Source organism: Boleophthalmus pectinirostris, unplaced genomic scaffold (assembly GCF_026225935.1).
Source record: "Boleophthalmus pectinirostris isolate CB_2022bp ecotype Guang Dong unplaced genomic scaffold, ASM2622593v1 HiC_scaffold_20, whole genome shotgun sequence".
Lineage (NCBI taxonomy): Eukaryota > Metazoa > Chordata > Actinopteri > Gobiiformes > Gobiidae > Boleophthalmus > Boleophthalmus pectinirostris.
The window spans coordinates 2,859,610-2,882,175 of record NW_026571153.1 but is presented as its reverse complement, the minus strand read 5'-3'; the positions used below and the strand labels follow the sequence as shown (position 1 = coordinate 2,882,175).

At 40.7% G+C, this 22,566-nt stretch overlaps 1 protein-coding gene across 1 annotated transcript in view; it reads left to right on the top strand.

Moving 5' to 3' along the window:
* il13ra1 (interleukin 13 receptor, alpha 1) overlaps nucleotides 1-22,566 on the top strand; it is a 58,930-nt gene that overhangs the window by 13,839 nt on the left and 22,525 nt on the right. The window contains exons 2-4 of the mRNA XM_055156696.1: nucleotides 15,447-15,589; nucleotides 16,343-16,472; nucleotides 16,578-16,677. Coding sequence (XP_055012671.1) covers nucleotides 15,447-15,589; nucleotides 16,343-16,472; nucleotides 16,578-16,677 — 373 coding nt within the window. The remainder of the gene's footprint in view (nucleotides 1-15,446; nucleotides 15,590-16,342; nucleotides 16,473-16,577; nucleotides 16,678-22,566) is intronic.

The window sequence follows — 22,566 nt, the reverse complement described above, 5'->3', positions numbered from 1 at the left end:
GAAGACGTTCGGAAACATGCGATGACAACTTCCAGCGGGCTCTATTCTCGGTCTAACAAAATGTAAGAAAAATTAGAAAATGTCCCGGTTTTCTTCATCTCCATGTCATTGTAGTTTTCCGTTATGTTCGGCGAATCAACAATTACAACCACACCTCAGTTTTTATCATTTCCCCACTGACGCACAACTGACACACAACTTTTTACGGCTGGTGACATTTACTTCAGAGGGTGTAGGCGCATACTTCATCGCAGACTTCCAAATGTCTTCTTGGTTTGTGACGTAAGCGTGAGTAGAGCGTGTGTGAAGAAAGTCAAATGTTTCCTTTTTGGTTCTTCCTGTGGATCAGTCCTGCCCATCGCCTTCACCTTTCACTATTTTTCAATTCCGTTGGGAAGAGAAACAGTTTGAACGGAGGTTTGAGTCACACATCTGATTCACTTTTGCATTTATGAAGTTCGCAAACTTCCGAAGCCCGTTTTCTTACTTGAAAAGATCGTCTATGGCGACGTTCAGAATCCGTGTATCATTCGTTCATTCGTTTTTCAATATAAAACCAAAAATAAGAAAACGAAAAAACAACTGTTTTCTTCGTTATTTGTCTCCAAAACCAAAATGAAAAAATGGATAACGATTAGTTTTTTCAGTTTTCGATTTTGTGTTTAAATGAAGAATGGAAAAAACGGATAACGGCCGTTTCCCGTTTACGTGACTTCAGTGACTGCGATGCCGGACTTTTGCACCGCATACGGACTGAATCAGGACTGATCCAGGTCCGAGACCAGACCGAGACCAGAGCGGGACTGAGACGGACGGGGACTGAGACCGGGACCAGACCGGGACCAGACCGGGACCTAGGACCAGACCGGGACCAGATCGGAGGCTCAGAGCCCACGGCAGGACCGGAGCTCAAAGCTGAGGCTCGGACCCCGTGGAGGCTCAGAGTCAAAGCTCGGAGTCCATCCTGTCCCGCCTGGTCCCCCTGGTCCCGGTCTCAGTCCCGCTCTGGTCCCGGTCTGGTCTCGGACCTGGATCCGTCCTGATTCAGTCCGTATGCGGTGCAAAAGTCCGGCATCGCAGTCACTGAAGTCACGTAAACGGGAAACGGCCGTTATCCGTTTTTTCATTTTGGTTTTGGAGACAAATAGCGAAGAAAACTGTTGTTTTTTCGTTTTCTTATTTTTGGTTTTATATTGAAAAACGAATGAACGAATGATACACGGATTGTTCAGACTGCAGGGCTTAACACTCAATTTGGATTTTTTTTTGTGTGTGTGTGAAATCCGATGTTTTTTCGAGGTCGTTCACATTTCCAGTTAAATGTGACTTGTATGTGACTCCAGTGTGAACATTAAACGGCCCAAAAGTGTCCCACATGTGACACTGGAGACACGACGACGTCAACCGCAGCGAGCGTCTCTGTGTTTACAGAAGTTGTCCAAACATGGACGCAGCATCGAGCACCTGGAGATTTTAAAGTTCCTCTCGTACCGGAGCCAGAACATGAACAACTTACTTGTTTTAAGGAGGAGATTGAGAAGGAGAAGGACGAGGTTTTTGGTCGTGGTGTTTTGTGGTGAGTGGAGATGTGCTTCACTTCAGTCACACAGAGTTCATTAACAATTTTCTCCTACTTCAGCGCAGAATAGTGACGTTTGTGTCTTGTTGATAACGTGTAGGTGGATGAATGCACTTTGTCCGTTCAGACTGAAGTCACATGTCAAAAGATCAGATATGTATCAGTTTCAGGAGCACATATCCAAGTGTCCTGGGTAGTTATGGAGTTCGCAAACTTCCGAAGCCCATTTCTCGAGCCGTTTTCCGCTGTTTGGATCCAACAACCACACAATTACAATAATCCCCAAACTAAAACATGACAATATCAGAACCAGAAACAAAAGCGATATGTTTCAAAAGACTTGAAAAGATCGACTTCGACAATAGACGCATCGCACCGGGAAAAGGTTTGATGCTCATTTTGTCGGAGGATCATTCCAAGAAGAGCGAAAAAGTCAGAAATTCGGGATACATGTATTGGCAAACACTGTCAGAAAAGTTTTATAATCGTGCGAAAACTCAAGAAAAAACACAAAGTTTCTGGTTCCTGGTCGTTCTTCCTTGTAACTGTATTTTTTATCAGTGAGGGAAATCGCCGCGGTTGCAGTTCTGACTAAATCAGGCGTGTTAAAACAAAAGAAGACGTGACAAACCTCAGACAGAGAAGTGCTTACAGTTAGCGTCGCACCTCCAGGGAACACTGATGACAAAAGCGAGAAACTGAAAGTGTCCAACTGTCGTGACCTTTTCGTTTTAGATGGTGAAAGTTGATTCCGTTTCCTCCGTTTCGTCCGATTTAACTTCACATTATTTTTATTCGTGTTTCAGCTTGAAATAAAAAGCTGCGATTGTGTTGAGCTTTTGTTTTATAGGTGGACTGGTTCAGACCTGTTTAGACCCGGTTTTAGTCCTGGTTTAGACCCGGTTTAGAGTCCTGGTTTTAGACCTAGTTTTTTAGTCCTGGTTTTAGTCCTTTAGACCTGGTTTTAGTCCTGGTTTAGTCCTGTTTTTTAGACCTGGTTTTAGACCTGTTTTTTAGTCCTGGTTTTAGTCCTGGTTTAGACCTGTTTTAGTCCTGGTTTAGTCCTGGTTTTAGACCTGGTTTTAGTCCTGGTTTAGACCTGGTTTTAGACCTGTTTTAGTCCTTTTTAGTCCTGGTTTTAGACCTGGTTTTAGTCCTGGTTTTAGACCCTGGTTTTAGACCTGGTTTAGTCCTGGTTTAGACCTGTTTTAGTCCTGGTTTTAGACCTGTTTTAGTCCTGGTTTAGTCCTGGTTTAGTTGGTTTTAGTCCTGGTTTTAGTCCTGGTTTAGACCTGGTTTAGTCCTGGTTTAGTCCTGGTTTTAGACCTGTTTTAGTCCTGGTTTAGTCCTGGTTTTAGTCCTTTTAGTCCTGGTTTTAGTCCTGGTTTTAGACCTGGTTTTAGTCCAGATTTAGACCTGGTTTTAGACTTGTTTTACTCCCGTTTTAGTCCTGGTTTTAGACCTCTTTTTAGTCCTGGTTTAGTCCTGGTTTTAGTCCTGGTTTTAGACCTGGTTTAGTCCTGGTTTTAGACCTGTTTTAGTCCTGGTTTAGACCTGTTTTAGTCCTGGTTTTAGTCCTGGTTTAGTCCTGGTTTTAGACCTGGTTTAGTCCTGGTTTAGACCTGGTTTTAGTCCTGGTTTTAGTCCTGGTTTTAGTCCTGGTTTAGTCCTGGTTTAGACCCGGTGTAGTCCTGGTTTAGACCTGGTTTTAGACCTGGATTTAGTCCTTGTTTAGACCTGGTTTTAGACCTGGTTTAGTCCTGGTTTTAGTCCTGGTTTAGACCTGGTTTAGTCCTGGTTTAGTCCTGGTTTAGTCCTGGTTTTAGACCTGGTTTTAGTCCAATAAATTCTAAATCTAAATAAAATTCTCAATTTAGTAAAATAACCACAGCTTATGAAAACTAAACAGATTTGTTTACGCTGCAGAAATACACCGAGCAAACAAAATGAGTCATGTTGTTTATGAGCACAAGCGTCTGTACACAGGCTCACTTCTGTTTTTTTATTTATTTATTTTCTCGCCGTCTGGTAGAAAGTGACTGAGTAGAAAAGTAAAAGTGCACATCTCATCATCGACACTATTACACATTTGATTCTGACTCAGAAGCCTCGTGATTATTCTTGAGATTTCCTGTGAGTAGATTTATGTTTAGCTTTTTTACTGTAATAAAATAAAGTCTGCAGGGCTTAACGCTCAATTCCGATTTTTTTGTGAAATCCGATGTTTTTGCGAGGTCGTTCACATTTCCAACTAGAAAAGCAGTCAGAGAGCGCAGACTACAGTCCCCCTCATATTAATTGTGTTTTCCATAAATATTTGTCTCGTATCTTTCAATTTGGAATATGAAAGAGGATCCCATTGTCCATCCCTGAGTCAAATTTCATGGGGTTTGGTCAATAATTAACCCAGATATTGAGAAACAAAATTTTTGGCCCCATTTACCACAATGTTAACTCAAATTTCAAAGTGATCCAGAATCCAGGATTTCTTCCGGATCAGCCCCAAAATGAAATCAGTTCTTCCTTTTCACATTTCCAACAAATCCTGAAAATTTCATCAAAATCGGTCCATAACTTTTTGAGTTATGTTGCTAACAGACAAACAAACAAACAAACAAACAAACAAACAAACAAACAACAAACAAACAAACAGACAAACAAACAAACAAACAGACAAACAAACAAACAAACAAACAGACAAACAAAACAGACAAACAAACAGACAACAAACAAACAGACAAACAACAAACAGACAAACAAACAAACAAACAAACAACAGACAAACAAACAACAAACAGACAAACAACAAACAAACAAACAGACAAACAAACAACAAACAGACAAACAACAAACAACAAACAACAAACAAACAGACAAACAAACAAACAGACAAACAAACAGACAAACAAACAAACAAACAGACAGACAAACAAACAGACAAACAAACAAACACAACACACAAACAAACAAACAAACAGACAAACAAACAGACAAACAAACAAAACAGACAAACAAACAAACAAACAAACAAACAAACGACAAACAAACAAACAGACAAACAAACAAACAGACAAACAAACAAACAAACAAACAAACAAACAAACAAACAAACAAACACAAACAAACAAACAGACAAACAAACAAACAAACAGACAAACAAACAAACAAACAAACAAACAGACAAACAAACAAACAAACAGACAACAAACAAACAAACAAACAAACAAACAAACAAACAAACAGACAAACAGACAGACAAACAGACAAACAAACAAACAGCCAAACGCCGGCAAAAACGGAGGTAATTAAATATGACTTGTGTGTGACTCCAGTGTGAACGTTAAACGGCCCAAAAGTGTCAACTGACTCACAACTTTTCATTTTACCGCTGGTGACATTTACGTCAGACTTTGTAGGCGCATATTTCAGGTTTCCAAACGTCTTCTTGGTTTGTGACGTAGAGCGTGACTAGAGCCTGTCTAAAGAAGTGGACGTAGGCTGCGTTCACACTGCACCTGAAGTGACCCAAATCCGATTTTTTGGCCCCTATGTTCCTGTATCTGATCTTTTAATGTCAGTCTGAACCACACAGATACGATTTTTTCAAATGTGACCCAGGACACTTGGGCTACGTTCAGACTGCAGGGTTTAACGCTCAGTATTTGCGAGGTCGTTCACATTTCCAATTAACTGCGACTTGTATGTGACTCCAGTGTGTGACCCCGAGGAGAATTTGAGGTTTAAAATGTAGGTCCCCAGAAAAAAAAGTTTAAAGGTTGTATAGAGGATTTTTTTTAAGGAAAGTGAAATACAGCGACACTCCTTTTTCAAATGTTGTGCGTGTGTGACACCACCTTCCTCCTCCACAGTTCGCTCAGTAGAAAAGTTCAGAATTACTGTTGAAGTTTCCTGTCTAGAAATATTTTAGCGACCGATGCGTCAGTTTTTAGACCCTTCGTCTGCTTCGGTCGCGCCATCGCTGGAAGGAATCTCCAAGAATCACCTCAGTTTGTCTTCGCTCCTTTTCCCCTTTCTCTTCTTCTTTCAACGACCTCAAAAACGGATTTTCTTTTGCGGCGAACCGGTCGTGGATTCTCGTCCGCCGTCGCGACAAACTTTGTGCGACTTTGCGAGGAAGCGACAGTTTGAAAAAGCCTCTAAGAACCGCTGCATAAACCATGTAATCCCAGCGCGCCGACGAGTCAGTTACACTAGGGAGTTTGATTGACAACCTAACAGCCAATAGATAAAAGAGGAGCCTCGTTTTCTATTGGCTGATGTTTATCTGGCCTCACTACGTCCACAGTTGATAGATTTTCGTTCTTTTTTGTTAGTCATCCTGATTACAAGGCTGCTGTGTCTCTGTAATGGTGTTTTAAACTTTCAGTGACAATTTGAAACAAAAAAAAATCCTCCATACAACCTTTAATAAACACTGGTGTAGAGTTTGAGACTTGAAGACCTGCGTTACTGCATCCAGCCTCTCCACAGAAGCTGATATGACTTTGTAAAATGCTTTATAAATGTGTCCGGTCAAGTGGTAACGGAGGGAAACAGGGGCAGATTTTTGACATTCAAATGTCTCTTATTCAGAAACTAGAGGAACTATTGAAATAAGTAAAGTATCAGAATGTAGGAAAGAGTTACACTCCAACAGGGTCAAGTTAAACCTGTGAGATTCTTTCAAGTTCAAGTTGACAAAAAATTTAAAAACTCATGTCGGTAACGGAGGGAATGAAATATGCAGCACTTTTTGGTCAATAAATCCAAACAGTGATAACTCTTGGTTCTCACTTACATATCCTTAACAAACTGGTTTGAATATTTGCTTCATATAGTTTTCTACCATATGGTACAAGATTAGGTTGAAAAACCTCTTACTTTTTGACTCATGAGATTTTTTATTAAGAAAGTTCATGGTAACGGAGGGAAAAGTAACGGAGGGAAAATTGTACAAACAAGTAGAAGGTGCAGGATTTTACATCATTTGTCAACTTTTTTATTCTGAAAACTTTAATATTACTTCAAAATGAAAGGAAACTATTTCTATAAAATATGTCAGTCCTTCCAAGCAAATTTTTATCATTTTAAATAAATTTTTTTTGAAAAATCATGTCCCTTCATCAACAGTTGAAAGATGGAATAACACAAGATATGATGAAATACATCCATTTATTTACATGATTTTTGGGTCTTTGAAATTTGGGAAATAATTTTTGTTCCATGTTTCATACATGGTCTGTTTAAAACATATGGAACTTACATATGTATCTGTTCAATACATTTTTATATCAGATGCATTAACTTGAATTTTTGGCCTTGTTGTTTACTTCTGCTTGACCCACATGTTTGCTCATTATCTGATTAAAGAGTCTGTCCCATCAGTGTGAAAGTGCACGGGAGCAAGGAGGGGAAAGGTGGAGCTCAGCTGGAGCAGCGCCAGTGATTGTGTCCGTGGAAGTATAATAAATTCTTATTGTAGATCCATGATTGCATCTGACCAGATGAGCCAAGACTGACGCCAGCTCTGAGAAAAGTGTCCCGCCCAAAGCTGTGCATGGATAGAGTCAAAATCCAGGACATTTTGGGGCAATTTAGAAATTCCTCATGTTTTTGAAGTTGTCGTCGCGTGTTTCCAAACGTCTTTCTGGTTTGTGACGTAAGCGTGAATAGAGCCTTTTCTTTCTGGGCCCAAGTTCCTGGGAGGTGCAGTACCTGGAGCGTCCACTAGTCGGTCTGGAGCCGGGACAGAGGCAGAACATAATATTCAAGTCTCACAATAGAGGCTTTGCACCGTCACGTGACCCCTATAGCAACGGTACCTACGCCGCCATGACACCGGACACACTATGTCATTGACTTGAGCAGCGTCGGAGAAACATGGGCAGGTTTTGTTGTGTATTTGGTTGTTCTAGACCAGGGGTGTCAAACTCATTTTGTTCCGGGGGTCATATCCAACTGACTTTGATCCCAAAGTGTCCGGATCAGAAAACTCATGTCATATAAACCCCAAAAATAACAATAAGTTCAAATAGTTGTGCAGAGAAACACAAATCTATTACAGAAAATCTTTTTTAATTGATGAACTCTTTCTTTTACAAAATATTATAATATTATGAACAACCTGAAACCTTAAGAAAAATGCAATTTCAACACAATGTTTTAACATGAACTTGTATGCAAATAGGAATAAGTCAATTTTTCACTCTGCGTTTACTTTTCTCATGTTGGACATTTTTCTGATGAGGGTGTCACGGTCAACAGTCAAAACGATCGTCCTTTAAGAGCGTTTGGAAAGAGACAAGTCTTCATTTGTGCTGCTCTGGTGGGAGGGGCCACGTACAGAGACGCTGGAGACCAAATTACCAATATTTAAATAGAAAATATAATCAAAATATTTTAGTAGAAAATCAGCCGAGGGCCAGATTAAAGGTCTTGGAGGGCCGGATCTGGCCCCCGGGCCTTATGTTTGACACCCCTGTTCTAGACGCTCTGAACGGGATAAAACGATTCATTTCTTCTCTGTTCCTCTGGAAATGACTCATCAGGATCAAACAAGGGAATTATTCGGAAAAAAAAAGAAAACAGGAATTATGTCTAGAGACATAAACCGTGAAGAGATTTCCTGTGGTCCCATCAAGACACACTCACGTCACTTTCATCAAGTATTTGCTATTTAAATAGTTTCATAGTTTATTTAATGAGAGAAGCACATTTACTGAACTAAAATGTAAAAAGAAAACATTTGCAGTGTGAGTGGCAGTAGAAACTGTCTCTTCCAGCACATATATAAACATGTCACTCGTCGTAGGACCAATGTTTTCCTTATTGTCTTGTTTATCCACAACTATGTCTTCTAGAATTAATCGTTTTTTGTGAGTGGATCTTTTTAACGTTCGCGAGGATCTTTTCATGGTCGATTCTTTCGAGGTTCGGCTCACAGACTCTTCGACTCGTGCGTCGTGTTGATCACAGGAGCCCAGTTCGTTGAATCGTAAACTAGTGCAGGTTTTCCTGGATAAATTAATGACATTTTAGTTCAGTAAATGTGCTTCTTTCATTAAATAAACTATGAAACTATTTAAATAGCAAATACCTTGATGAGTGTGTCTTGATGGTACCATTGGAAATCTCTTTGTGGTTTATGTTCTCTAGCCATAATTCCCGTCTTTTTTCGATAATTCCCTGAGATGAGTAATTTCCAGAGGAACAGTGAAGAAATGAATCGTTTTATTCCTTTCAGAGCGTCTACATCAGCGGTGTTCACACTTTTTCATCATGTGAGCTACTTACAAAATGACCAAGTCAAAATGATCGACCTAATACAAAGCCAAACAAACTGCACTGAAACACTCTGTGCCCCTTTTTTGGACCCTCCCCCACAGTTTGAGAACCTCTTCTTTAAGAGAACTTCCTCTGGCACTTTACACAAAACTGTAAAAAAAAGTGAAGGAAGATTTTTAAACCTGTTTTTTAAAGTTCCAAACTGGAGTTTCATTCTTTTCTGGTTTTGCAGTGATATTTACCAGCCTCTGCACGTTTACCAAACCAAACGCACATCGTGACAAACACAGATGCATTTGTCACTTTTGTTAGACAAACTTCAGCCAAATGTGGCAGTAGGTCTGTTCTGTAGATCCGCTCTATGCTGTAGACCTGCTTTGTGCCAACACTGGAACACAAATTTAGACTGGTTTTTGCTTCACGTTTGGTCTTGCTCTTCTAATCAGCCGCACTGTGGGAGGGGCTTGTGTTGGCTGTACGCAGGAAGGAGCGAGAGCGTGAAAAGGCGAGGGGCGGCGTGCTGACGTGAGGCAGATGGACAGGTAGGATGTTTAGGAAGTTGAACCTGCCCTGTGATGCACGCTGGTACACGAGGGCACACGCTGTCGCAGACGAGCCGTGCATAGGGAGCGTGTGTGTTTGTGATGCGCCGTAGAGTCTCCGCGGGTTTCAAATGAGCGCACAGGCTGCACTGAGACGCCCCACACGCTCCTGCACCCGCTACAAGTTTATTACCAACAGCAGCGGCCGGAATGAAATATGATCACACTTGTTGAGTGTCAGACCTCGAGTGAGAGACAAGACCGAGTCCAAACACGAGTCCGAGACGAGACACGGCGATCTACACACACGACCTTGACGATCGACTGGTAGATCACGATCGACGTATTGAGCACCTCTGATCTAGAACAACCAAATACGACAAAACCTGCCCATGTTTCTCTGATGCTGCTGAAGTCAATGACATAGCCCGGTGTCATGGCGGCGTAGTTACCGTTGCTATAGGGGTCACGTGACGGTGCAAAGCCTCTATACAATATCGTCACGGTATGATCCTCACGGGACGATATTTATTGCGATATCGTGGGAAAGCTCAAGATATGTTGGGGAGGCTCACGATTAGGGATGTAACGATATCCAGCCTCTTACGATAATTACGCAATATTTTCACGATACACATCTCACGGTACGATATTTATTGCGATATTTTGTGGAGGCAAAACAGCCAAAACCGTGAACCGCTTCTTGTGCAAAGTTCTCGTCAAAACGGCGAAAATGTCAAAATCCTTGAACAGTTTGGGATAATTACATTTCCTCCTAGACTTTTTTTTTTTTTTGGTCTCAGAAGGAGGACATGTCCGGAAAAAAGAGGTCGCCCTATCTGTGCTGGAATGTTCAGCAGTTTCCGTGATGACGCAAGACACACACACAGCAACAGTAAACAAAAACAAAACATTTTATAAGACTGTCTGAAACCTCAAGAAACAACTAGGGCCCGACCGATATGGATTTTGTTGTGGCCGATATGAAAATGTTAGTTGGAGCTGCAGATATAATCACCGATATATTTAGTGATGTAAAAATTCACTGTAAATTTTGAATTGTTGAAAAAAAACTTAGGTTTGGCTCTGGTGGATTTTAAATTGGGTTTATTTAGGCAACATTTATTGTTCTTCTGCCTCTTTGCATCATATTTACAGACAGTAGGTCGGACTAATGGCATTTTTGCATCACATTCTAGACACTAGTGATGGTTATTCCAGTTCTTTTTAGAGAACCGGCTCATTTGGCTCGGCTCACTGAAAGCAGCTGGCTCTTTCGGCTCCCAAGCGGCTCTTCAGATTGTTTTGTTACAAGCAGGACTAAACCAGAACTGAACCAGGTCTGAACCAGGTCTAAACCAGGACTAAAACAGGTTAAACCATGTGTAAAACAAGACAGAACTGAACCAGGTCTAAGTGTCAGGACTCGGTCTTTATCTCTCTCCTTCTCTCGACCCCAAGATTAGTCCTGGTTTATTTATTTTATGCTGGACTACAGCCAAATATGCAAGTTTTTTTTTAAGTTTTTTTTTTAATCCTATGCACACGCAGATTTCTGAAAGTTTCGTTTTCAGCCGCCTTCACGAGTCTCTGCACGCGACGTGAAGAGAATAAAAGTCAGAGAAAAAGAAAACACGGCTCCCAATAAGGGTCAGGCTCCCGTCGTTCGCTTCAAAGAGCCGGATCTAAGAGCCGCTTTGTTCGCCCTGACCCATCACTACTAGCTAGTAAAGAAACTACCGCTATTAGCCTTTATCCGTAAATGCTGCGCGCTGCGGTAATTAATTATATGTGTAAATGTCGATCATTCACACCTCTATTCACAGCTCATTTACATCAGTGCAGGTCCAGTAACAAATATACGGCCAATACAGTCACTTTACAATAGACCAATAGAAAACAGTCTGTTTATGTGCTGGAGCTACAGCAGCTAATCAATAACAAATAACCAAAACTAGTTTCAAAGTCGACATATTTCCAACACTCAGCCTCACACAGGCTCCTCCCACATCACAAGTCTGAACTAATAAATGTCCTTTTAATCCAGACTCAAACCGATTGTCTGTAAAAAGAAAATAATCTCAGTGTTTGGATCTGTGTCTGCAGGTGTAAACAAACACACGTGAGTGACGTGACTCTGTGGTGTGTTCAGGGACAGTACGGACACACACAGACAAATGACTCAGCAGATAAATACTGATGTGGAGCCACATATTTGGACATTTATCTGTCTGTAAATTGGATTAAATGAACAGAATGTAGAGAGATCTAAGATTTAAAGATAATACTACAACTCCAACTACAACTGTACAACAACTCACCCTTAACAGATAATACTCCCTACAACTGTACAACAACTCACCCTTACCCTGTAACACAACTGTACAACAACTAATACTCCCTACAACTGTACAACTCACCCGTACAACTCCCTAAACTGTACACAACCTTATGTAAGATAATACTCCCTACAAGCGTAGTAATACTCCCTACAACTGTACAACAACTCACCCTTATGTGACAACAACTCACCCGTATGTGTACAGACAACTCGTACAGTATAATACTCCCTACAACTGTACAACAACTCAGTACCTTATGTAAACAACTTGGATATACTACAACTGTTTTAAACATAATGTAGAGAGTCTAAGCTTTATAACGAGGTATAACCTGCTCGCGTGAAATATCGGCAAGATTTTCGGCAAGATCGGCCGATAGCTGATATGTTTCCAGGTGCCCATATCGGCCGATAATGTCGGCCAATCGATATATGGGTCGGGCACAAAGAGACAGCCTAAGGAGGATTTAAACAACATATTTTCAGGAGTCATTAGTACACACATGCACGGTCCTGTTTAGGAATTTTTTCTTTCTTTTTCCTTTCCTTTTTTTTTTTCTTTCCTAGAGGTTCTTTTTTTTTTTTTCACATATATTTTATTTCATTTTTGATTTTTTTTTTTCTATATTGTGGTCTTACGGCCACACAAAAATGCCACAAAATATACAAGTGTACAAATGCCACATTTAAACCCCCTCCTCCCCATTCCCAAACCCCAATTCAGCCTCGCCAAAAGAAAAAGGAAAAAATAAAAAATAAAATAAAATAATAATAATAATAATAAATAATAAAAATAAAACTATAATAATAATAATAAATAAATAAATAAAAAAAAATAATAATAATAAAATAAAATAATAATAATGATAATAATATTGACCAGAAAATAATAATAAAAATAAAGTAACATAATTACATTCATATATACAAATGACATACATACACATAAACGCACACACTCAAACACTCAAGCATAACAAATACATTCAAACATATATAAATAAAAAAAAATTTAAATATTATAAATTACATATTTAAATATATGTGTACAGGTGTCCATATTTTCCAGAACATATCCTAGAGATTCTTGACAGTTTATTGGAGGGATAAGTTCAGTGTTGTGATTAATGACACAATGGAAATAATAACCGGACACGTGGGAAAAGGAAGAGGAAGAGGAGGAAGAGGAAGGGGAACCTATTTATGATTGTGATTGATGAGTTTTTTGGATTAGTGTTTAAGCCTCCCATTGTTTTGATGTGTCCAAAAAAAAAAAAACGTACCTTAAAAGGGACAGTCCGGAATTTTGGACACAGGACGTCATTTCCTCGTGAGTCAGAGAGTTGGAGACACTAAAAACAGTCTCACCCACTGCACAAAACACCCGAAACAAATCTATTATTACACCAGACTGTTGATGTGAATGTTTGTGTTGATAGAATCATTTCAGAAGTAAAACCAACGTTGCATTTGAAGGATTTATGTCTGAGCAGCAGCAGCGGAGAGTTGTACTTCCGGAGCAGTGTCCCTCCCGCTCCCGCCCGCATCTGCGATATTTTGTCCGCAAGTTCCTCTGGATGTGAACCTTTGCTTTATTAAGATCTGTCAAACACGGAGAAGAGAAAGAAACAGGGCTGCGTATGGGCGGCATGGTTAAGTCCTGGCCAAATCCTGTTTTAGTCCTGGTTTAGACCTGGTTTTGGTCCTGGTTTAGTCCTGGTTTAGACCTGGTTTTGGTCCTGTTTTAGTCCTGGTTTAGACCTGGTTTTGGTCCTGTTTAGTCCTGGTTTAGACCTGGTTTTGGTCCTGGTTTTAGACCTGGTTTTAGTCCTGTTTTAGACCTGGTTTTAGTCCTGTTTTAGACCTGGTTTTAGTCCTGTTTTAGTCCTGGTTTTAGACCTGTTTTAGACCTGGTTTTAGTCCTGGTTTTAGACCTGGTTTTAGACCTGGTTTTGGTAGTCCTGGTTTTAGTCCTGGTTTTAGTCCTGGTTTTAGACCTGGTTTTAGACCTGTTTTAAGTCCTGTTTTAGACCTGGTTTTGGTCCTGGTTTTAGTCCTGGTTTTAGACCTGGTTTTAGACCTGGTTTTAGTCCTGGTTTTAGACCTGGTTTTAGACCTGGTTTTAGACCTGGTTTAGACCTAGTTTTTAGACCTGGTTTTAGACCTGGTTTTAGACCTGGTTTTGTCCTGTCCTGGTTTTAGACCTGGTTTAGTCTGGTTTTAGACCTGGACCTGGTTTAGACCTGGTTTTAGACCTGGTTTTAGACCTGGTTTTAGACCTGGTTTAGTGTTTTAGACCTGTCCTGTTTTCCTGTTTAGTCCTGGTTTTAGACCTGGTTTTAGACCTGGTTTTACCTGGTTTTAGTCCTGGTTTAGACCTGGTCCTGGTTTTAGTCCTGGTTTTAGACCTGGTTTTAGTGTTTACCTGTTTTAGACCTGGTTTTAGACCTGGTTTTAGACCTGGTTTTAGTCCTGGTTTTGGTCCTGCTTTTAGACCTGGTTTTAGACCTGGTTCCTGGTTTTGGTCCTGGTTTTACACCTGTTTTGGTCCTGGTTTTAGTCCTGGTTTTAGACCTGGTTTTAGTCCTGTTTTAGTCCTGGTTTTAGACCTGGTTTTGGTTTTAGACCTGGTTTTGGTCCTGTTTTGTTTTTTAGACCTGGTTTTGTCCTGGTTTTAGTCCTGGTTTTAGACCTGGTTTTAGACCTGGTTTTAGACCTGGTTTTAGTCCTGGTTTTGGTCCTGGTTAGTCCTGGTTTTAGTCCTGTTTTAGACCTGGTTTAGACCTGGTTTTAGACCTGGTTTAGACCTGGTTTTGGTCCTGTTTAGGTTTTAGACCTGGTTTTAGACCTGTTTTAGTCCTGGTTTAGTCCTGGTTTAGACCTAGTTTTAGTCCTGGTTTAGACCTGGTTTTGGTCCTGGTTTTAGACCTGGTTTTGGTCCTGGTTTTAGTCCTGGTTTTAGTCCTGGTTTTAGACCTGGTTTTGGTCCTGGTTTTAGACCTGGTTTTAGTCCTGGTTTTAGACCTGGTTTTGGTCCTGGTTTTAGTCCTGGTTTTAGACCTGGTTTTGGTCCTGGTTTTAGTCCTGGTTTTAGACCTGGTTTTGGTCCTGTTTTAGACCTGGTTTTAGTCCTGGTTTTAGTCCTGGTTTTAGACCTGGTTTTAGTTCTGGTTTTAGTCCTGGTTTTAGACCTGGGTTTAGTTCTGGTTTAGTTCTGGTTTAGTGGTGCCGTCCCGTACCAGAACCAGACCAGTCCATGCGGGGTACAGGTACAGGTACAGGTACAGGTACAGGTACAGGTACAGGTACAAGTACAGGTACAGTACAGTACAGGTACAGGTACAGGTACAGGTACAGGTACAGGTACAGGTACAGTACAGGTACAGGTACAGGTACAGGTACAGGTACAGGTACAGGTACAGGTACAGGTACAAGTACAGGTACAAGTCCCGTCTGCTGCTTATAATATTTTTTTTAACGCCAAATAAAATCTCCAGCACAAATGATGCATGATGTTTACATTCATCATTTGTATATTTGACTGTTTTGCGTGAGGTTTGCAGGACTCTACCTCACACGACACCAACATAAACTGAACGAGATCGACTCATCCTGCCCAACCCGGATCACTACACTTTTTACTTTGCTTTTTTTTTTTTTTTTGTATTAAATTTCTGTATTATTTTTTTTTCTTTTCCAGTTTTGCCTCCAGAGAACGTGAGACTGGTCTGGCTTGATGACTTCTACCCTGAGCTGTGGTGGACGAATCCCAAACAGCCCGTGGACAACTGCAAGTATCACATCAGGTCCACGATCTGGAAAGAAGGAGACTTCGCACTGGCAGTAAACGACTTTTTTATTTTATTTTGACGTTTACGTTTACATTTATACAATTATGACTTATTTGACACCTGCCTCTTGCTCTGTTTTACTACTTATTTATCACCCTTATGTAACAGATAATACTCCCTACAACTGTACGACAACTCACACTTATGTAACAGATAATACTCCCTACAACTGTACGACAACTCACCCTTATGTAACAGATAATACTCCCTACAACTGTACGACAACTCACACTTATGTGACAGATAATACTCCCTACAACTGTACAACAACTCACACTTATGTAACAGATAATACTCCCTACAACTGTACGACAACTCACCCTTGTCTAACAGATAATACTCCCTACAACTGTACAACAACTCACCCTTATGTAACAGATAATACTCCCTACAACTGTCCAACAACTCACACTTATGTGACAGATAATACTCCCTACAACTGTACAACAACAGATAATACTCCCTACAACTGTACAACAACAGATAATACTCCCTACAACTGTACAACAACACCCTCATGTAACAGATAATACTCCCTACAACTGTACAAGTCACCCGTATGTAACAGATAATACTCCCTATAACTGTACAACAACTCGCCCTTATGTGACAGATAATACTCCCTACGACTGTACAACAACTCGCACTTATGTAACAGATAATACTCCCTACAACTGTACAATTACTACTGTTTTGTACAGTTGTTGTTCTGATCCGTCTTTTTTTCCCGTGTGTTTATTCGCAGACCGCCACACGTTCGTCACCGCCTTGGCCGGAAAGGCGGGAAATAAACGGAGGCTTTCTCAACATTTCGATCCAAACGGTTTGCGGCAACGTCACGAGTGAGCGCGTCTTTACCGGCCTCAACGACCAGAGTGAGTTTGTCCGGCCGCTCCTCGCTCAGTACACACAGTTACGAAAAGGCCGGGGACATTTTTGTGAACTTTGAATGTTTTGTGTGTGTGTTTGCTCATCTTTAGGTCTGGGTTTGTCGTGCGCGATTAAGTCCAGCGCGATCACCCGGTGTTCCTGGAAACCTCTCCGTGAAGCACCGACTGCAAACATCAGCTTCTTCTACGAGTATGTTTCAATGTTGTTTTTTTTTTTTTTTGTTTTTTTTAGTAACACATTTGAGATTGTGTTTTGCGTTTGAAAGTTTGCGTTCAAAGGGGCATTGTGTAGCTTTTCTGGTGCAGGGTTCCCTTACGGAAGCCGAGAGGGGTCACAACGAACGCAGACGCCGCGACAAATACAAATGCGACGGCACGACAGAAAGCCACAACAAACCAAAAAAAGCCGCAATATAAATGACAGCGGGACTCTATTTTCATGCAAACGCTGCAACAAATACAAACGCCACAACACAAACGCAAATGCCGCAACACATTAAAAAGCCACAACATATTAAAAAGCAACAACCAACCAAAAAAACCCACAACAAACCAAAAAAAGCCACAACACACCAAAAAAAGCCACAACGGAAATTACCGCCGGACTCTATTTTAATGCAAACCCCGCAACAAATACAAACGCCACAACACAAACGCAAATGCCGCAACACACCAAAAAAAGCCACAACACACCAAAAAAGCCACAACAGAAATGACTGCGTGACTCTATTTTAATGCAAACGCTGCAACAAATACAAACGGCAGAACACAAACACAAATGCTGCAACACATTAAAAAGCCACAACACATTAAAAAGCCACAACACATCAAAAAGCCGCAACACATCAAAAAGCCGCAACACAATAAAATGCCACAACACAAATACAAATGCCACAACACATTAAAAAGCCACAACACATTAAAAAGCCACAACACAAATACAAATGCCACAACACATTAAAAAGCCACAACACATTAAAAAGCCACAACACATCAAAAAGCCACAGTGGAAGTGACTGTGGGACTCTATTTTCATGCAAACGCCGCAACAAATACAAATGCGACGACACAAACGCAAATGCCGCAACACATTAAAAAGCCGCAACAAATTAAAAAGCCACAACACATTAAAAAGTCACAACGGAAGTGACCGCGGGACTCTATTTTCCGGATGGACCAATCCAGCGGCAAGTGAAGAAGAAGAAGAACTACAACGTGAAACGAATAATGATAAAACAATAAATTACTTTTACTTACGTTTCCAACTTCTCCGTTCCTTTACTTTTCACGCTGTAGTTCTTCTTCTTCACTTGCCGCTTGATCGGTTCGTCGGAAAATAGAGTCCCGCGGTCACTTCTGTTGTGGCTTTTTAATGTGTTGTGGCTTTTTAATGTGTTGTGGCATTTGCGTTTGTGTTGTGGGGTTTGTATTTGTTGCGGCGTTTGCATTAAAATAGAGTCTCGTGCTCATTTCCGTTGTGGCTTTTTTGGTGTGTTGTGGCTTTTTTTTGGTTTGTTGTGGCTTTTTGTCGTGTCGTCGCATTTGTATTTGTTGCGGCGTTTGCGTTTGTTGTGACCCCTCTCGGCTTCCGTAAGGGTCCGCCGCAAACTTTTCTCCTTGAAAACGTTACACTGTAAAATAAGTCGACCTTACGTGAAAAAAATCTAGGAAACCGATTTCCTTGAACAATCTGACTAATGTGGACTTTGGAACTAAAACTGAGCTTAATCATTCCTCAGGGTAGGGCGCAATAAATTCCTCTTTCGTCTAACCAGGCGCAGCAAGTCACAGGGTTCCCACGGTCATGGAAATCCCAGAAAAGTCATGGAAATTGAAAATGTCTTTGTCCAAGCCTGGAAAAGTCATGGAATTTTAGTATCTCCTTCACGCAAATACAGCGTTCTGTTAATCATAATAGCCTCTTGAGAACTTATTTCTGAACGTCGCTTCTTTTGTTTAAAGGGCCCATCTCATGCAAAATCAACTTTTCAGAGCTTTCTACCTTCTAAGAGTGATGTGTGGGCCTTGTATTTGTCGCCAAAGTGGTTTTTAGATTGATTCTGTGTGTTTTTTTTAACAAATTACAGCATATTTCTGCCCCCCTCCCCCGCTCCTCCGTCTCCACCCCACATCGTCTGACAATTCCCACATGAACACCTAAACAAAAGCGACAGCATAAGCTCATTGTTCTACACTGCAGTGAACATGATATAATAAGTTTATGTACTAGTGTTTATTAGCACTTTACCAATTAGTAATGTTCAGCTGATCTGGACGTGGTGCTTGAGCTTCGTGCACCTCAAAGTTCCTCGTCCGATTCCGGGTCCAACACATGCGGCTCCATGATGAATAAAAGTTTATTCCTGCCTCTATCAGGGTCACGTCTGTCTCCCCCTCCCTCCCTGAGACGGCGGAGGAAGGGCGGCTCACTCGTCGCCTACGTCAGGTTTGGAGGGCGGAGCCTGTGCTTTCTCAGGACGGGCGGGGGATGAGCAATAGTCGGACTTTCATAGTTTCTGGTCTGTGATGCCTCCAAGAAATCAGTAAGATTTAATAACTATTGTGTAATGGATGTTCCAAAACATAAATTGTGCTTGTTTATGTGCAGAAGATACAATGTGAAAAGAATTATTTTGCATGAGATGGGACATTTAAAAGAGACGACAATAAATGCACTGACAGGATTTTGAATGTTAAAAAATATAATCCCAAACCATAAGGTGAGTGGAAAGAGTTCACATTTCAGATTTAGCCCTAAAAGTCTGATCAGTGCTACACATGTAGGTGCTGTAAAGTCATGGAAAAGTTTTGAAATTTTGTCAGAGATAAAGTATGGGAACCCTGAAGTTAACCCTTCCAGACCGACGGTATCGTATACGATACCGGCGGACATGTTTTACATAACCGCGCATAACTTTTTAACCATAAAAGATAGAGACTTAATTTTTTTCCTTGTATAGATAAGACCAGTGGCTTTACGAGCATCTTTCCGGCATCATCCTACGTCACACGCACGCTGCGTGGTGACGTAGTGAAAACAGGTGTCCAATAGGAATTTCACTCTTCGGCGCGTGACGCGCTCCATCCATTTTCATTGGCCCAAACTTTGCCAAAGATTGTTGTAAGTCAAGATAGTTACTCCTCTGAGCGACTGTGCTCATAGCATTTGATAAAGCAGACCTAAGTACCATTATTTCTCAAGTAAATGGCAAATTACGCATCTCGGTGTGCGTAATTGCGCATCCCTTACTATTTTTATTTGAAAAGTTTTTTTTTACTTGCAAATGATACATAATACACCCAACAGGACGTAAACAGCCTAGTGCCGAGCAATGAATCGGGTGCGCGCGGGTGTGAGCAGGTGCGCGCAGATGCGCGCTTGGCGTAGACCCGGCGCACATTCGTGTGCCAAGGCATTTGTTGTTTTGCGCACAGAGGATAAAGAGCTCCGGGAAGTCTATCAGAAGAAAGAAAGAAAGAAAGAACGAACAAACGAACAGAAATGGCACGCAAAGCGTCACTTTCCTTGCTGGAAGCAGTGGCGATGGTAACGGAGCCTGGCAGTGACGCCGAGTCCGATGTGGACACTTTTTATACAGATGAAGAGTTGGATTACCTGGAGGATCTGGACCCTATTGAAGAGTAAGTAGCAAATATTTCATAGTTATTTAGAGCAAACATCATGCAACACTTGTAGTAAACGGGCGTAAATACATAATAGTAGCATGCGTAATGCCTATTTACGCATTGTTTGGATACAGTTTTATTTGATGCGTGAGGGTATAATAATCATTTAGGTGGGGGATGAGATTGTGAACTTCAGACAACTGTTTACCTTGTGTTGCACTAGACTTATGACATGTATGTTGTTGTTTGTAATAACGAGCTACAAACTACATGTGTAAAGTGGATGAAGTGGTTTGGGATGGTGTGGATGTCCTAATTAGTGAGGTCATAATCTGTTGACACCATTTGGGTGGGGGATGGGGTTGTGCATTGTGTTTGCCCCTGCTGCACTAGACTTAGACTTGTTGTAGTCCATATGTAATACACAAGTTTTACACAAACTAACATTTTTTCCTTTTCTTTTGTTTAGTGCTGAGTCAGAGGATGTTCCTCAGGCTCCTCCAGATTCCCCTGTGCCATTCACTTCAGGTGTCTCCCCAGCTTCATCAGTGTCTACAACCCCAGCCACCCGTCCAGAACCATCAACACCTTCAACACCTACGATCTCCTCTGAGAGCAGGAGGAGGGGCAGGGATGGAGGGCATGGAAGATCCAGATCTCCACTCCTCAGTACTTCATCTCCATCACCACACTTACTAACCACCACACCAGGAAGACCGCAGCAGGCAAGGATCATATGGGAGGCTGTCATGTGTGCACTGCTGACAAACACAGGGGAAGAGGCAGTGTACTGCATGGAAATGCAAGGCCTGTGTGATGTGGCACTATGCCTGGTGCCTGATAGGAACTGCTTCCATGATTGGCACTAGTGAAGGACTTGGACGAGTGCACTTTTTTTTGTTTTGAGGGCAAAAATGACATTTTTAGAATACCTACAAACTTCATATTTTGCACTTTTGTAGCTAAGACCCTAAACTAGGTATTTATTATGTCTAAAAAGTTGTTTATACATGTTTGCTGTGTGTTTTGAATAAAGGAGTGTGAATATTATTTTACGTTTTTTTTTTTCCTTTGTATTTCTAGTGCTATAGCTTTTATTACAGCCATATGACACAACTACAGCATTCAGATTGTGAAAGAACAGGTTGTACTGAAAAAAAGGATGTATAGCACTTCATTAGGGGATAAAAGGGGGAGTTTTAATAGCAAAATTAGGAAAAAAATCCAGGCGAGGACAAATGTACCAAAAATGCCCTTAGGTCTGGAAGGGTTAAGTGAGCTTTGTTTTTCGTTCATAGAACTCGTGTTGTGAAGTTGTGCTAAAGAATCAGCCAGTTCCTCTAATTGGAAATATGTGTAGTAACATTAACTGAACAAGTAATTTCATCTTACTTGGTAAAACCACAGAAACCCACTGCCTTGAAAAAGAAAAAGAAAGTAAATGTTACTTATATCCACAAGTTCGAGTAAAAACAGGCTCTGTTCTACAATAATGACATTTAGAACTAGATAAACGTGAGAATACGCAGAGTTTAAGCGTGAGAATACGCAGAGTTTAAACGTGAGAATACGAGTCTAAACGTGAGAATACACAGAGTTTAAGCGTGAGAATACGCAGAGTTTAAATGTGAGAATATGCAGAGTTTAAACGTGAGAATACGCAGAGTTTAAACATGAAAAATACAGAGTCTAAACGTGAGAATACGCAGAGTTTAAGCGTGAGAATACGCAGAGTTTAAGCGTGAGAATACGCAGAGTTTAAACATGAAAATACAGAGTCTAAACGTGAAAATACACAGAGTTTAAATGTGAGAATATGCAGAGTTTAGAGTTTAAACATGAGAATATGCAGAGTTTAAGCGTGAGAATATGCAGAGTTTAGAGTTTAAACATGAGAATATGCAGAGTTTAAGCGTGAGAAATATGCAGAGTTTAGAGTTTAAACATGAGAATATGCAGAGTTTAAGCGTGAGAATATGCAGAGTTTAGAGTTTAAACATGAGAATATGCAGAGTTTAAGCGTGAAAATATGCAGAGTTTAGAGTTTAAACATGAGAATATGCAGAGTTTAGAGTTTAAACATGAGAATATGCAGAGTCTAAACATGAAAATACAGAGTCTAAATGTGAGAATATGCAGAGTTTAGAGTCTTAAACGTGAGAATATGCAGAGTTTAAACGTGAGAATATGCAGAGTTTAAGCGTGAGAATATGCAGAGTTTAAACGTGAGAATACGCAGAGTTTAGAGTTTAAACATGAGAATACGCAGAGTTTAAGCATGAAAATATGCAGAGTTTAGAGTTTAAACGTGAGAATATGCAGAGTTTAGAGTTTAAACATGAGAATATGCAGAGTTTAAGCATGAAAATATGCAGAGTTTAGAGTTTAAACATGAGAATATGCAGAGTTTAGAGTTTAAACATGAGAATATGCAGAGTCTAAACATGAAAAT